The 16,872-nt window shown below is 41.2% G+C and overlaps 2 protein-coding genes across 2 annotated transcripts in view; both read left to right on the forward strand.

Moving 5' to 3' along the window:
* Window positions 1-7,450, forward strand: part of LOC308102856 (nuclear receptor coactivator 1-like) — a gene marked incomplete at its 3' end in the record, with an annotated part of 53,132 nt that extends 45,682 nt beyond the window's left edge. Inside the window, exons 4-5 of the mRNA XM_080452710.1 lie at window positions 6,363-6,529; window positions 7,428-7,450. Coding sequence (XP_080308836.1) covers window positions 6,363-6,529; window positions 7,428-7,450 — 190 coding nt within the window. The remainder of the gene's footprint in view (window positions 1-6,362; window positions 6,530-7,427) is intronic.
* A 6,967-nt stretch (window positions 7,451-14,417) lies between these two features.
* Window positions 14,418-16,872, forward strand: part of LOC308103785 (nuclear receptor coactivator 1-like) — a 39,067-nt gene continuing 36,612 nt past the window's right edge. Inside the window, exon 1 of the mRNA XM_080453952.1 lies at window positions 14,418-14,510. Within this exon, the coding sequence (XP_080310078.1) occupies window positions 14,499-14,510 (12 nt within the window). The 5' untranslated portion in view covers window positions 14,418-14,498. The remainder of the gene's footprint in view (window positions 14,511-16,872) is intronic.

The raw sequence follows: 16,872 nt of genomic DNA on the forward strand, positions 1-16,872 counted from the left end.
TCACATTTGGACATCTCTCCCATTTGTTTTTTTTCTGCCAGCCTCAGTTGTGTGCAGTGTAACAGGAAGGGAGAGGCACTAAAAGCCTGTATAAAATTCAAGTTGTTTATTTTTATTCATGATATTATATGAGGCCTTGGGGGTTGGCATTTCTCTTCTTGCTGGCTTCCCTCCATGTGGAGTTTTGAGCGCCACAAAACAACTGGACAGACGGTGGACTTGAACTCAGGTCTTCTGATTGGGCAAGAATCTCTTCTCGCTGTACCACGCTGCCAACACTCACCCCATTGCGCAACAGCCAAGAGCTTTTATTGTGAAAAACAAAAATAGCACCGAAACTTGGCAAGAAACAAACCAAAAAATCTTGGCTCAATTTTGGCTGCTCGGCTCCCCTCTCGGTAGTCAACCAACACTCATAGGTCAGGATTAAGACTTACTCAAGTACTAGTTCAGTAAGAAAAAAAAACAAAGGCCAGTAAATCCATTATCCATGAAGTCCCTGTCTTGGGTTCACAACAAGCACACATGTAGAAACAGTTGGAGGAGTCTGATTGCTCAGACAATGTTCCTTCTTAACAAGCACCGCTACGGAGCTACAACAGAAAATAGAGGGAAGCTCTGCAGCTTCGTTGGCTCGAGCGGGAAGGTCAGTCCACCATTGTGGAGGCCGGGAGGGAGTAGGGTGGAGCGATGATGACCGGAGAAGGCAGAGTTCAGCAGTATGCTAGTAGCGTGGTGGTACAGCGTGGGCTGCTATGTGTGTTCTCAATTTGGAGCTGCCTCCAGTGTTTCAAGTTGGCAGCAGATAAAGCCAATGGCTGTAAACACAGCAAACATCCACCCTCAGTAACCCTTAGTAATAATTATTGTTTGATGCTGCATTGATTGATCATCGAGAGTTTCCCATTTTGTAGAACAATCTATTGCTTCTTTCATTGTCAAAGTCATAAGAACTTAGATTATGCATGCATACAAGGGCTGCAGTGTGTGAGGATGAAGATCATTAGCGCTCGTCATATAATCCACTCTATGGCTACTAAATAGAATGATCCAATAAGATGGAAAATTGTTTATATTATTTTCCTACCTGCAGCATATGGTCAAAACATGCATCACCTCAGTGGTCAGGTGGTCACTGGGAGGGTGGCTAAAATTCCAAACACTACACCCCACTCACCATCACGTGAGATGAATATGCACCGTCTTCTCCAGTTGACCACCTGAAAGGGATGGATCCCATTCGAGTGACGAAGTAGGAAGTATTTTAACCACTTAAACCCTATACACTTTGATGACCGGGGTCACCCATGGGTCTATACTTAGTCTATACCTTTCTTTCCTCTACAACACCCTTCACTGAAATCACAGGGAATATTCGTCAGTTCCCCGAATGTGTGCCTATGATGACATGCTCAGAATAGGGACAATGGGGTTAAACAGAGAAGCATATTTTTTGACGTTACATACTGTAGGCAGCACTACATGCACACTCAGTGAAATAAGCAACTGCTCACTTCTCACCGCCACAGCACGTAAGGTCAGGTGCTAAGTGACTGACTGACAGACAATACCCACGTTTGGTTGTGCAACACTGTTGTATGACCACTGTGGCTAAGTTGGAAACATGAAACAGATATCCATCTCTCATGGTTGGAAGGCATCAAATAGCCTTCTGAAGACTTGATTTTTCAATGTATGTGTGTGATTTGTGTGTGTGTGCGCACGTACAGTGGGGTGTCCTCTTCGAGGCCTAGTTGAAGCTGATGTAACAGGCCAAGCACAGCAGTTTCTACAGCAACCTCACGCAGCCACTGACCTGCGCAAGCTCACTCTGTTTCTCTCTCTTTCTCATGTTCAGTGCGCCTGCGTGTTCGAGCTGGGCAATGCGCTGACCTACTTTTCCTTGTTGTTGTCTCCCACACACACGGACAGGGATATATACACATAGTGCTAAACATACATCAGGCCGTAAGTCACACATGCACTCAGTGACTCCCGCTGGCTGCCTCTCACACACACCATAACTGCATGTACTCATGGGCTTGTTCTGTTAACTTATTAATCAAAGTTACGACAGACAACGACGAATATAATCACATATTAGTTTATTCAAATAGTCAGCCATACATAAGCCAATAACACAAGCTGAAGCAGACCGCTGCAGGTCTGCCTAGGATTTCACAGGATTCAGGGTGTCTTTATACATGAGATGAATGTCGTCACAGTGTAATCCAAGTACATTCATTAATGTTATTCGTAAAACACTTTACCCATCTGAGAGCTTTGACCTCTCCAAGTCCATGTCACATTGACTGGTCAAACCGGGAACCCCTGTCTTACATTTGCCAGTTCTTGTCTATAAGTAACCTGTTGACTTTAGGCTGGGATATCCTAATGTCCGAATCTATGTTGTGCTGTGTCACAAGTCATGCATCTTAACTTGTGTGTCTAGGTTCTTATTACTGTGGTGGTCTGTGTATTTTGTAATGAGTCTTTAAATAGCTCCAGGTATGATATTACATTACTGAGTGGACTGGGTGAGAGTTTAGAGTGTCAGTTTGCAGCAGGCTGCAAACTTTCCCGCCTCTGTCTCAGTCCTTCTGTCACCCTGTATCTGACAAGGCCTCTTACCCAGCTCTCTACTAATACATTCAAAAAGTGGTAAACTTCATATATAACACTAAAAGACTACAACAGTTCTCACACAACACAGGAGTGCGGCAAACAGGCGAATATTATCACCTGTCAATTTCTAGCATTTCCTCTCACCCACTCAACTCACTCCTGTGCTTTCCTCGTCTAACCTGTGCATTGACACGTAGCTCTGTCGCTGTGTAGGTCATCGGAGTAGGAAGGATGGCACTCCCTCCCTACTCTCATAGCCTACACAGGAACACATACACTAAACAACCTTATCTGAACCTCTACAGTCTACACAGTCAAATCAAATCACTGGTGTTAATTTAACTTGTACAGTGTGAACCAAAAATGTGTACACTTTATAAGAGGTAAATTAGCACTCAGGATTTTACATTGTAGTCTCCCATTTTGAAGATAAACACTCAAATCTTTAGACCAAATAATCATGACAACACAAATAATTTCTGTTTTGTGTGTGTTTATAGTTCAAAGCAGGAAAACAGAAAAAGTCTAGTTCATTGTGTGCAGAGGTTTTGCTTTTAAAGCCCCTAACACAACATGATTTCTGCATAATTGCCAATGTTTTGTCCGACTTGTAAGTCTGCAGGTAGGCAACTAGGCATACACACTCTGACATATTCCTACCTGTTTGTTTACAAACATTCTGGTTTGGTCTAATCTGTTGGGCTTATTATGTTAACCTCTTATTATGCACCTTAAGAGCTAGTTGTTTTTTTGTTTCGTTTTCTTCCACCTTGAGTTATCATTTAATTTTACAATGATTTGAAAACGCTACAACCTGATAAACTCGAAACAAGCTGAATGTCAAGATATCAGTTGACATTTGCCGTTTGTATTCATTTGAGAAAAACGTGCCTATTTTCAAAAAGGAAGTAATTTCTCATGACCATGAACTTTTACCAGAACATTTGTTTTTGAATAGCATACCCACACTACGTCATATCGCCATGAAACACAGTGAAAGCTCAATGTGGCCTTTATTCCATGTAATTATTACTGGAAAAGGTAGATTATTTTATGTAGGAATTAAAAAAAGTTCTGTGTTTATTAGTACAATACAGTAAGACAGACCGGAGAGAGAAAACATGCAACACAGGCCATGAGCTGCATTTGAACCCAGCATGATGTCATTTTATCTATGTCTGCATGGTACTCACACTAACCAGCTGAGCCACCACCAACCATAGATGTTTTATCCACACTTTAAACCACCAGAGGGAAAACATGCTAACATTCCTTCCATAGTCCACTGAGAAGGTCCATCCTAGGTTTTAACCACTTTCACCCTGGTGTCCCTATTTTGGGCATGTCATTAATTATAGGCAAACATTTTCCAAAAGTGCCTTTTTTCTCTAATGATAGCAGATTGTGAGCTTGTATATCATTGTAGATCTAGTGTATATAGATAATATTCGTATATATAATATATATATATAATATATTTTTAATATATTTTGTTGGACATTTTGAAAAACGAATATTTCGAAAATGTTCAACATATTTGAAGGCCTTGTGGTTAACCACTTGAATCCCAGCATCCCTATTCTGGGGGGAACATTTTGCCAAAATAGCAGATGTACAAGCTCACAATGCAGGCTTGTAGATGAGCTATTTTTGGTGAAGAGATTTGGTGTAGACGGGAAAAAAAACGTCCAAGTACAGTTGTAACTCAGGTCTGTTTTACTAAGAATGGAAGGTTTAAGTGGTTTAGGCAGATCTACTGTTTATCTCTGTTGCCCACATATCAGAGACCACAGGATTTTCCAGCAGCGTCACATATTTCAGAATTTATGAAGATAAGATAAACCTACAGTAATTCTCCCAGGGAAAATTTGGGTGGTTCAAGAGCCTGGATTATATTATACTGTAAGGTAAAATAGAAAGACTAAAAGTTATATATATATATATATATGTATATGTATAATCCAAAACAAAAAAGTTGAATACACTGCTCCACTTCGTACTTTTATTTAATTTTCATACTTAAAGGGATATTTCACTTTCAAAAAAACTTTTGGTCATTTTATCGTCTACTCAGGCTTTTGTGAGCCCCCCAGACAGTTTTGAAGTTGCTCGATTGAGTATTTAGATATTTGATATCCATTTTATCAGACACGCCCACTTCCTATACAAACCCATTGTAACTTCAAACTCTATTTTAACCATGTTAGATTCATCGAAAACACCCGTCCTTGGTTCTGGTGACTCACCCTGGGCCTAATGCTCGAGGGGGCCGTGTCTTTTTTCGATTCTTTTTTTTATTTATTTTTTGTATACATTTTTTTCCCCCCAAAAAAATAAATGAAAAAAGTAATTGAAAAAACACGGCCCCCTCGCGCAGGACGGGTGTTTTTGATGAATCTAACATGTTAAAAATAGAGTTTATATGGCGTGTCTGATAAAAGGAATATCAAATATCTAAATACTGAATCGAGCAACTTAAAAACAGTCTGGGGGGCTCACAAAGGCCTGAGTAGACGATAAAATGTCAAAGTTTTTTTTAAAGTGAAATATCCCTTTAATCATTTATAAGTATTAGCAGAGGTTTCTGGAATTTGAGATGAGGGCAAGCATTTGTCAAGAAGCTACCGAAAAAGATACTAACTGTAAAATGTTACAACGTCGGAGGTGCGCCGTCTCTGGCAGGCTTGAGCAACGAGAGGTACCGCTGTGCGAGCCATTAGTCGAGCAAGTCGCCGCGCCGAACGTTGCGAAGGCCGCTAGAGCCGACTCAGCGGCGTTCGAGTTATGTACCAATAGGGACGGAATCGTAAATTATCCCCCCTAGGCAGAGGCGAGCACTATTTTCCATCACCCGGGTAGTGCTATCCTCATAGAATGAGACGCATTACTAGGGGTGATGCAGTTCTGTGTGCGTCACAGAAGGGGGCATAACAGAAGTTACTACGATCCGGTGAGGAAGCAGGGGTTGCAGCTTGGACAGCTCTACAAGCTCACAACGGGTCGCAGGACTCTGTGTTATAAGGTTGTAGATCTATGGTATGTTTGGTGTGCCGTACCATCGTACGACGAAGTATACACTAGGCTTTAGGGGTGTCACGATACTCGATACGTATCGAAATCGAACCGAAAATTACGTATGATACAGTGTATCGAAATCAAAAGCCGTATCGCGATTCAAGGGTTAATATAAAAAAAATACTCCCGCGCATGCGCACATCCGATTGCACGTCCGGGTGAAGGCGTGTGTATGTATGTACAGTATGTATATATATATATACACACACACACACACACACACACACACACACACACACACACACACACACACACACACACACACACACACACACACACACACACACACACACACAGAGGATGTATTTAATGTTCTCTGTCTCTTATTCTTCTTTCTCCTCCTCTCTGCCTCACACTCACTCATTCCATCTGATAGGCTGTCTCTCTCTCTTTCTCACATGCCCCCCGCCTCTCTCTTTCTCACACACACACACACACACACACACACACCCTTTCCCTTTCTCTACCCCTCCCTTCCTATCTGTCTCTCTATCTCTTTCTGCGGGATCTTCTTTTAGAGCATTAATTATTGAGACACTACACTGTCCAGTCCACATCCTCTCCTCCGTCATTGCCACCTTTCTTTCCTCCTGGCCCTCATCTTGTCCTCAACGTTTCATTAAACTGTTTACTGATACCTATCTGTATGTTGCATTGCATAGCGTGGAGAAGCGGAGGCGGGAGCTGGAATGCCGCTACATCGAGGAGCTGGCCGATCTGCTTTCAGCCAACATGGGTGACATCGCCAGCCTCAACGTCAAGCCAGACAAGTGCCACATCCTCAAGAGCACGGTGGACCAGATCCAACAGATCAAACGCCGTGAGCAAGGTAAGAAAACACACACACGAGCATAAGATCACAACATTTTGTTTACCCATTCATTATGACAACATTGTGTCATTTTCACATTTTCGCGTGACTCTTGACGCCGTACATGCGTTACAGGACCAAATCTCAGAAAATGAAACCCAGAAACACACATTTAACAAGCATCTTTTGATAGTTACTGTTTGTGTGCTATTGTTTTTGTTTATTTCCCAGTGCTGCTCACACATGATTCTGCACAGGCTTGGGAGTCATGTGACATCACACCTTTGTGTGTCTTTAGCAGGAATCTTTCAGATTGCTGTTAGGCTTTGCAAACAACAGCAATTATGATGGCAAACATTTGATAAGGAGATGAGGTAAATGTTATGTTATGACACCTCCGATGGAATCTGTGATCACCTCACATTAAACACGTGCCAATGACGGACAGGAGCTGAAATTGTTGTTCAATTTCATTCTAATGTTGACAATTTATCAAGGACACTGAAATGTCATCGAGTATGTTTCGTTAGTCCACACAACCTGCCATTCATCAGACACAAGTACACATACATAGGTGGAATCCACACACACACAAACGCGCGCACACACACACACACACACACACACACACACACACATTATTCGAATATATATATATTTAATATAAAATTATATGAAATGTATAGTTATACAATAATAAGCACCCACGTGCACACATACAAATGCTCTAATAACAGGCTAAACAAAATAGTGAAACCAACTATATTAGTTAAGGGTTATGGCTTTAATTTACGGGGTTTTTTTATAAGAGGAGAGTATTATAGTGTATATATATATTGAGGGTCTCTCGTGACCCATCACCGCTTTGTCTGTGCGTTCCTGCCTAGTGCGCAGTTTTTGCTTCTGTGTGCAACAGTGTCGCGCAGGGAACACAGCTGAGCTGACCTATAAGCCCACACCGCGTGCATCAGCGACGCGTTGTGTTCTTGCAGATCGGCTGGGGCGGAGCTACAGCTCCGCTCTGTCAATAACTGCATGTCCCACACGGACAGAGAGAAGCAGAGCTGAACTCCTCTACATTACAAACGACAATGTTACATAAAAACTTTCGCTGTTGTCATAATTATGAAAGTTTCTTAAATGCAACTTTCAAGTGACGTTTATGGGGGGAAACTTTAAGGGCTGCTGGACCAATGTGGTGTGTCTCAGCGTGACCAGTCAGACACACACACGGTGTGGCAGCGACTACAGTACGTTCTTAACTCTGTGTGCAGTGCATGCACTCAAACTTTATGATGTTGATCATGCGTGACATGATGAAAGCATTTGATTTCATTTGTTTTTGGTAGTTCAGGAAATAAAAAATAAAAATAAATATTAAAATGAAATATTTTTTATTTTTTTATTTTTTTAACTACATTCGAATGGCATTTTTTTGCATTCAAATGCTATAAATTTTTTTCACATTCAAATCATTTTCGAATAGCGAAATTTGTCAGCCATAACACACACACACACACACACACACACACACACACACACACACACACACACACACACACACACACACACACCCCTCTCAGGTGGCTTACTCTACAAATGGGGTAGATACTGTAGATGGATCTCTCTTAGCTTCAGGTATTCAGCCTTAGTTATTCCAGTGGCTCACTAAACCTATTGACCAAATTGATGGAGAGTGCAACTTGATGGTTATTTCACAGCTTGTCTCTTGTAACTTGGAGTTTGAAATAGCAAAGAAATCATGTGTAAGAAACCTGATCGAACAGTGTATGCGCTTTTACTAAACACAAATAAATACAGTACTTGGTACTGTGTATAGTGTCACACTGAAAACGAGCCATGTAAAAAAAAACATCAGCCTGATTTATACTTGGTTGCGTGCCATTGTCGCACACCTAAAATAGTAGATCTACAAGCTCACAACATGTTGTGAGCTTTATCTATTCTTTTAATATGTAACTTTAATTTTATATAATGGATGTGAATGGAAGTATTATTTATGATGCTATGTGGCGCTCAGCCAAAGTAACAGACTTTTCATATTCTGACTGCTCACGTTAACTCACCACCAGTACACAGTACACACCCTCAGTCTTTGTCTGCCAATAAGGTGGCTCTGGTTGGCCGCGCCTCAGATGCCCAGCCCCTTACCTTGAATGCATGAATCTTATGAATGGAGTCGCGGGTGTATGGCGCCTGGAGAGTGAGTAGTTTTGGTCCTCCATCCTCTGTCGCGTGAGTCAAGTCCACGGTTGGGCGGCGTTTTCTCCGTGTAAACATTGGGTTGTCGCCTGAAGATCCTCCTGTGTCGACTGCTAGCATCAACGGCAGCTACAAACGCTCACTTCTTGTCTCAACGTTACCTCTACCCCTGTCTTTTGAAGATCATCCATGACTACGAGCCTTGAGTGGTTACTGTGGGTGAGCTAAAAGGAGCTAATACGCTACTGATACACACAAACACACACATACACACACATACGACTGGAACGCTTCTTTGTTTTGAAGTTTTGTTTCTTTTGGACAAAATAACTGGTGCACGACACCTGTTTTGCGTTTCTGTGGGTATTTTAAAAACCTGAAGTGGATTTAAGTTTATGTATGGGACTAATTTGGGTTTTGTGAATACAAACTTGAACTGAATCATTGTGTGTGGAGTATTGCATTTATGTATGTGTTGGGTTGAAATAATTTACATTTATTTAGTTGTGCATGTGTGAATTGAACCAGGTAGGTTGCTGTAACTAACTTTTATGCAGTGACCTTTGTGGGTGTTTTGATTTGAATATTATTGGTAAAACTACTTCTGCTGCTGATACAGTACACAAATTAAGCTTTTATGGGTCGTTCCCCCCACTGTTTTCGGGAATGTTAGCCCCCAGAATATGGACTGTAGGGTTCATGTGGTTATATCACATAGGCTGGAGATCGCTCTCTCTCTTTCTGTGGCTTTTGGCCCACTTATTTGGAGAGAAACAGGCAGGCGAAGTATGAGGGCAACAGACAGCATCTTATCATAACCTTGAATTGATTGATTAGGTCGCTGCTGAACTTGAACTCCACTCCACGGACAAGTAATCTAGGTGACTACTAGCATGGCTGTGTGTGTATTTTGTGGGGAAGAGGAGGAAGCCTTATTTATGATACTGTTGATAACTTCACAACAGCTTTTATGTGGGTTATTTTCAAATCAGAGTCGCAAACGATCTAATGTGCTGGTTGAAAGTGAACAGCCCTAAAGTAGGTAAGAAAGGCAACCCTCTCACCTACTTTAAACACACACATTCCCAAGACAGTTTGCATCCTTATAGGCCTAGTGGCCAGAATTGTAGCTAGCTGGTTAAAGATTGGCCAATTCTAAGCCGGCATGCCCTTGAGTCAGCCCTGATTTTCTTTTGTGTGTGTGGGGCTCAATAGAGGAATGTGTGGCCGAAGGTGCTACTTCATAACATGTGAGTTGTTGTGAGGCTTTATGTAATCTTTTCTACTTATAAGCCTTGGCCTTATGAACCAAGGGTTTTCTCTGGACTGCAATATTTTTGAAGGAATCAAAACTGCATGTATTCACATACATGGATTTACAAAAAAACAAAACATTAAAGAAACTTGTGAAGCTACTACCTGCCTCCAACAGGTAGAAATAGTTTTGGAATATGTTCCTTGCTCTCATTGATTGATCTCATTCATACGTATATGCTGTGTGTAAATTTGAAGGACATAGCAGCATTGCTCTCTCTGTCTGTCTCTCTCTCTCCCCTTCTCTCGCTAAAGTTTAAACATTATGGTGTTCCTTGTTGAATGTTCTACTTGAGCCGTAGTGATGTCTGGTTGTGGAATCCTGTGACTTTGAGCTGAGATTCTCTGTCCGCAGCACAGAAGTGAGTTTAGTGACCCCACTACCCGACCATCACCATCACTATTACCCTTTTAAATGCCTTGGATACAGAGTGCAGCCAGACTCGGGGATATAAAGGACAGCCCTCAAATGTTGCTGCCAGCCTTAACTCTAGACAATAATGTTATAGAAGCAATGAGAGTGAGTATAAGCTACAAGGATGCAGGAATCTGCCCTGTAGGACCACAACAGAGAATGAGTCAGAAGACAAAGACAAATGGATGCGTTGACAGATATGGCAGCCATGGCAAAATGGAGGATGTGGCAACTTGTGTCATCGGACCCGGGAGGTCAATTTTTACACTCCCAGTGTAAAATAAACACTTAGCTACCAGGCTCAAACAGCTTTTTACATTAAAAAGACAGATCGGTTCCCTGGTCTGCTCTGAAGCTAAGTGTCATGAATTACTCGCTCAGTATTTATCACTGTATGTCTTGTGACCTTTGACCCTGACACTAGTCATTTAGCTAACCAAAGACCCCCCCCCCTCTTTACTTTTTCTCTTTCTCTGTTCTCATTCCCGCTCTCTGTTTTTCTCTTGGTCTCTGTCTGTCCTTCCTTCCACCCCCTCCTCTCTTCCTTTCTCTCTCCCTCTCCCTCCCTTTCTGTCAGCTTCTGGAGTGAAGCAGGGTGTGTGACAGTACAGCCAATAGCTAAGCAGCCAGGCCCCCTGACCTTGTGTAAGGGGGCCTCTCACCCTCTCTTTCCCTCACCAATTCTCTCTCTCTCTGTCTCCCTCTCTCTCTCTGTCTCAATGTATTTTCCTCCTCTCTGTCACTACACAGAAATGGGAACACACGGCGCACAAACAATATTCGCTTCCTCCTCCAATTATTTTCTTGCCCCCCCCCCTTCTCTCTTTGAACCTTATGCCCTCTACCTCTCACCTGCGTCTCCCATCTCCCCCTGTTGTCAATGTCTCACTTTCCAGACCCCCCAGTAAGCTGCCATCACACCCCTGTGGAGTGTGGACCCAAGAGGAAATACAATGCAATAGTTTGTTTGTCTGCAGAAATATATATATATATATATATATATATATATATATATATATATATATATATATATATATATATATATATATATATATATATATATATATTATAGTTTATACTCTAGCTTTTTTTTGTGGTGCTGTAAAGTTGAAACGGTGATTCTTGAACAAGATAAGTATTTGCAGCATGCAAACCATAATCTCAAGTTGTCACCAAGCCCTTCCACGGCTAATTTGTTTCAAGAAACAAATGACAGCTAAACGGGCAAATATGACTCGCATCCCAAATCTGGGACAAAATGTACAAATATGGAAGATTCTCCTCAGTGGCCGTTTTCACTCGGTGTTGCCATAGGAACCACAGAACCAGAAATGGCAGACGTTGTTGCGTGGCAGTTGTGTTGATGTGCGGTGTTTGTGTCACTGAAAGATCAGACCCCTCTGTTCTTTTTGACGGTCAACACATCAAAGACTGGGAACAAGCCAATACTTGTGTAACTGCATGGATTCTCTGCATAAGGGTCATACATTTTAAACTTCTAAATTGCCACACATGACACTCAAATAGCAGAAGTGGAAAGTAACTAAGTACATTTACTCAAGTACTGTACTGTACAATTTTGAGGTATTTTTACTTTACTGGAGTATTTCCAATTTGCAGTACTTTTACTTCTACTCATCTCAGAGGCAAATATTATACTTTTACTCCACTACAATTATTTGAAAACTTAAGTTACTAGTTACTTAGCTGATTTTGATTATTATTACAAAACATACATTACCTACTTAAGCCCTATGTACATTTCGGCCATTTGAGAATAGCCGATCTACAATCTCACAATGCGTCACGATGTGATGCATTGTGAGCTTGTAGATCTGCTATTTTCTAAAGATTTGTATACATTTTATAAATGTGAAAACTTGTGAAATGGGACATTCTGCATAAGGAGTACTGTCTACTTTTGGTACTTTAAGTACATTTTGATGGCAATACCTTTGTACTTTTACTCAAGTAAATTTTGAATTCCGGACTTTCACTTGCAACAGAGTATTTCTACATTGCAGTATTAATACTTTTACTTAACTAAAACACGTGAGTACTTCTTCCACCACTGGACTGGGGTCACCTGCCAACGGAGGACATTTTCCACCACCATGCCCCATCCATTCCTCTCTCAGAAGAGCAGCTGTGTATGAGGCCACAAAGGGAGATAAGGGCAGAAATGGTGAATAACAAGTGGTCAACATCAGTGAACTATGTAAATAAGCCGATAGTAGGGTGAACTAAGTCCGGCTAGCCTATTATTAATGTTCATGGTCATTCTAACTTTGATTGACGCTTAATAGAATACCCAGTTCCAGTATAAAACATGAAGAACCTTGTGAACTTGTCCTAACACCGAGCCTTTTGGGGCCCTTCTGTGTGAAGGCATAATGCAGTGTAGAGACCGAGAGCGGAGAATGGGGGTTATGTGTGACATAGGATTCACACCCGGAGCACCAGGATTATTAGATCTACACGTTGCTACTGTAGGTCTGTCCCAATTATTGCTTAATCACCTGATCACAATTATTTTAGCTAAAAACAGCTGGATGAAGTTAACAGAATTGTCATATTTACATCATTATTTCCACATCGTTGTCCATGCTATTTTAACCAGTTTCAACCTGTTGTCCCTATTTTGGGCATTTAGGGCAAAAACAGGACAAAAATGTTCATGTAAATGTTCATATATCCTACTATAAATGCACAAAATCTCTGTCCGCCTGTCTGTGCGTGTGTACGTCTGTCTATAGTTCGACCCGAGGGCGTGCCGTGCCCAGCATTGAGTTAGTCGGATAGGCAGTTGTGCATAAAATATATGGGCATAACAGGGACATAGACGGGTACAAAGATATTGCTAAATCTGCAAATCCCCATATGTGGCATTCCTGACACTGAACCCCATATATAGGCATAAAAGGGAGTGACACAGAAATCTCTATATTTGGGTGTAAAAGGGACACAGACAGACAGCTACAACAGGTCAATGTGTACAATGGGTATTGCATAACCAGGTGGGGCATATATTTCCAACTTGCATCGTTCTCAAATAGGCCAGTGCCCAACGGGTTTATTTTTTTAAGTAAAAAAATAAGAAACTGGATCTACTACTTTACTTACTTTTGTATTTATGTACAGAAAACTGACAGTTGCTGTACTGGGATGGATTTCCTCACAAAATGAGCTTAAACCTGCAGAGTGACGTCTTACTTCCAGTTTTTAAAATTTTGTTGAATGATTTAGAGGTAAACTCTTTGCCCTGTCTTGACCAGGTTTTTAATCTCAATGAGTCTTTCCTGGTTAAATAAAAGTATAAACAAGGGCAGCTCTAGGCAACGCTGAATTGTACGTTTCTATTCTTTTCTATTTCCTGATGCATTTTAACTGACAGGTAGCTGTTTTCGCCAAATTTTATCCACAGAAGAAGTACATGTCTTGTAAACACACTTACAGTTCCATCTCACCGGCATATCACTTCATCACTATGATCAAGTTCAACGTCCCCTGTTCAAAGCCATACTATTGTAAGATTCCTCATCATCCAGTTATAATCATACACCCACATTGTATCCACTGTATATTTGCCAGACCCAGGGGGCTTTGTCGGTCCCCTTTTGCTATCGTTTTCGTCCATATATGGGCGAAAACGTTTTCTTACATGTCCCTCTTTTTGATTGGTCAAGCTTAGCGTGATGTAGTTTAGAAACCATTCAGATTTCCGGCCATTCAGATTTCAACCACTAGGGGTCTGGCAGTACCAGGTCCCCTGATTCCCTTGTTTTCAATAGATGGGCCTAAGAGCAATGCTGAATGTGATAAAACAATGTGTCATATAGGCCTAGTACTGTAGCTGCGACACATTCACCTTGACGAATGAGCCGAATAACGGACTGTGTGATTTTTATTTTGATAAATTATGTGCTACTTCTGCCCACAGAGAAAGCGGCGCTACTGTCCCCTGATGATGAGGTGCAGAAGAGCGACATCTCTTCCAGTAGCCAGGGCCTGGTGGAGAAGGAGGCCCTGGGGCCCATGCTGCTAGAGGTGAGCTACACAGAAACACACACGTTTTGTAAACGTTTGGGGACATTAGCATTAACCATTACCAATCTAACCGTTAAGGCTATTGCAAGCTTCTTCAGAACAGCTGTTAGAAGATAGCATAGCATCTAAATCCCACTTCTTTTTTTTCCACACAGAACCAGGAGATAACGTGATCCAAAGATTTACTGCCCCATTCACTTCCTGGTTAACTTATTACTTAAAAATCCTGTATCTCGGCTCCTGTGTTATTCTTTTTTGCCGAAACATGCTATTTTTAACGGCGTATAACAAACGAACGGGAGATGGGCAGCACTGGCTCAGGGGTAGAGTGGCCGGGTAGAGTGAACTGGAAACCGCAAGGTTCCCAGTTCGATCCCGGGTTCCCCCAGAGTTAGTGTCGAAGTGTCCTTGAGCAAGACATTGAACCCCTAATTCTTCCCGATGAGCAGGTTGGTGCCTTGCATGATTTCCTCCGCCATCGATGTGTGAATGTAATGCACAATCTATGTAAAGCGCTTTGGATAAATGCGCTATATAAATGCACCATTTATTTTAAAGCCTTCTACTCTGTTGTCATCTCAACTATACCAGCCGTGAACTTGTAAAGTGTGGTTATTTACAAGACATCAGCTCAAAATTCAGAGAATTCAGAGAATCCTTTAATCCTTTAATGCGATCTTAGATTAGATGTATTTGCTCACAGCTGATATTTTTTTCCTACAAATGCGGCATTTTACCTCGTTCAAATTCGTCCGCTGCCCTATGTCACCTGGCTCAAAATCCTAAATGTGCCAAAATATCCGACTTAACATCCGGCTTAGTAATAGGGGTGTGCCGATACAGTAATTTCATGAAACGATACGATACGATATTGGGCTCACAACATCGATACGATACGATATATGGGACTTTTTTATTATGAAAATATATGGGGGGGGGGGGGGAAGCCCATATATATATATATATATATATATATATATATATATATATATATATATATTTTTTTCCAAAACGATACATATCGTCACATTCCTCATAACCCCTCCCACGAAGTTGAAGTGACATCAGTTTCATTTCTCCCCCAAATCCTTGAACATACTGTAGGAAAGAAGACAGATAACTAAATATTGTGTTTATGGTAAGCTTACATTTTATATCAAAACCTTATGCACTGCTATAACTTTTACCAGCAAGAAATTAAAATAAAACAATTGCAGTAATGAGCTCAACATAATCACAGTCACACATAACTGTGGTATTCCTTGTACCCCTAGGGGTGCGCAAAGGTACGTGAGTAGGGAGACCAGATGTCCCGCTTCGCCATTTCCATGACTTTTCACGTGTCCCACAAATTGAGACGCTGTCCCACATTATGAATGGCAAGCTCCAGTGTTCAAACGCGCGTTTTAATATCTAGATTTCATCAAAGGGCTCTGTGGGAAAAGCGCTCTATTTACCCTCTTTAACTCTGAGTGCCAAGAACGAGTTATCACAAGTATCTTTCTGAGTGCCAAGAACGAGTTATCACGAGTAAAAAAAATAAATAAAATCAGAACCCAGATTTGCTGCTCACATTGAGTGCCAAAAACGGTCCGGGCCGTTTTTCATAATCCAAACGAGGTGTGCCAAAAACGGTTATAACCGTTTTTGGAAAAAAAAAAATAAAAAAAAATATATATATTATTTTTTATTTTTTTTACTTTTTTCCCTTCACAGCACCAGGAGATATCATTTTTCGAAGATTTAGACTTTAATCCACTTCCTGGTTAACTTATGACTTCAAAAGCCTGTATCTCGGCTCCTGTGTACTTTTTTTTTTTACTATGTATTTTTGACTATTTTCAACTGGCTGCAACTATGGAACGGATTACCGAATGTTTTTAATTCCCCCCCCAATCATCAGGGGATCGATCATAATGGAGATAAATATTCTGTGACTACTTGAAAAAGGTAAGAAAATCTAAAAATCGCTGGCAGTTTGCAAACGCGGCCAGAAATAAGTGTGGCACTGAGAGAGTTAAGAGAGAAATAAAACGACATCAGTCATAAATCAATGCGCAGGTGTTGAGAGGTGTGCTGATTGGTGCTGAAGCTCTTAACATGAGCACACTGCAAACTAGACTGGACCGTGTTCTGTTGGTTCTGTTGCTGCGATCTCAGAGACAAGAGTTCCTGTCACAACAAGTGGTCACTGGACACAGCACTGCTCAAGCAGCCTTTGAATAAATCATAGGGTATTCTTTTATTAAACATTGCGTCACAAATGCGTTTATTTTGTCGAGAGACAGTGATCTAAGGAACCGTTGCAGCATCGCTGATCTAATCAAAAACGAAATAAGAGAACTACAGGAGTTGTACACCT

The sequence above is a fragment of the Gymnoscopelus braueri genome, assembly GCF_963280865.1.
Source record: "Gymnoscopelus braueri genome assembly, chromosome: 16".
Lineage (NCBI taxonomy): Eukaryota > Metazoa > Chordata > Actinopteri > Myctophiformes > Myctophidae > Gymnoscopelus > Gymnoscopelus braueri.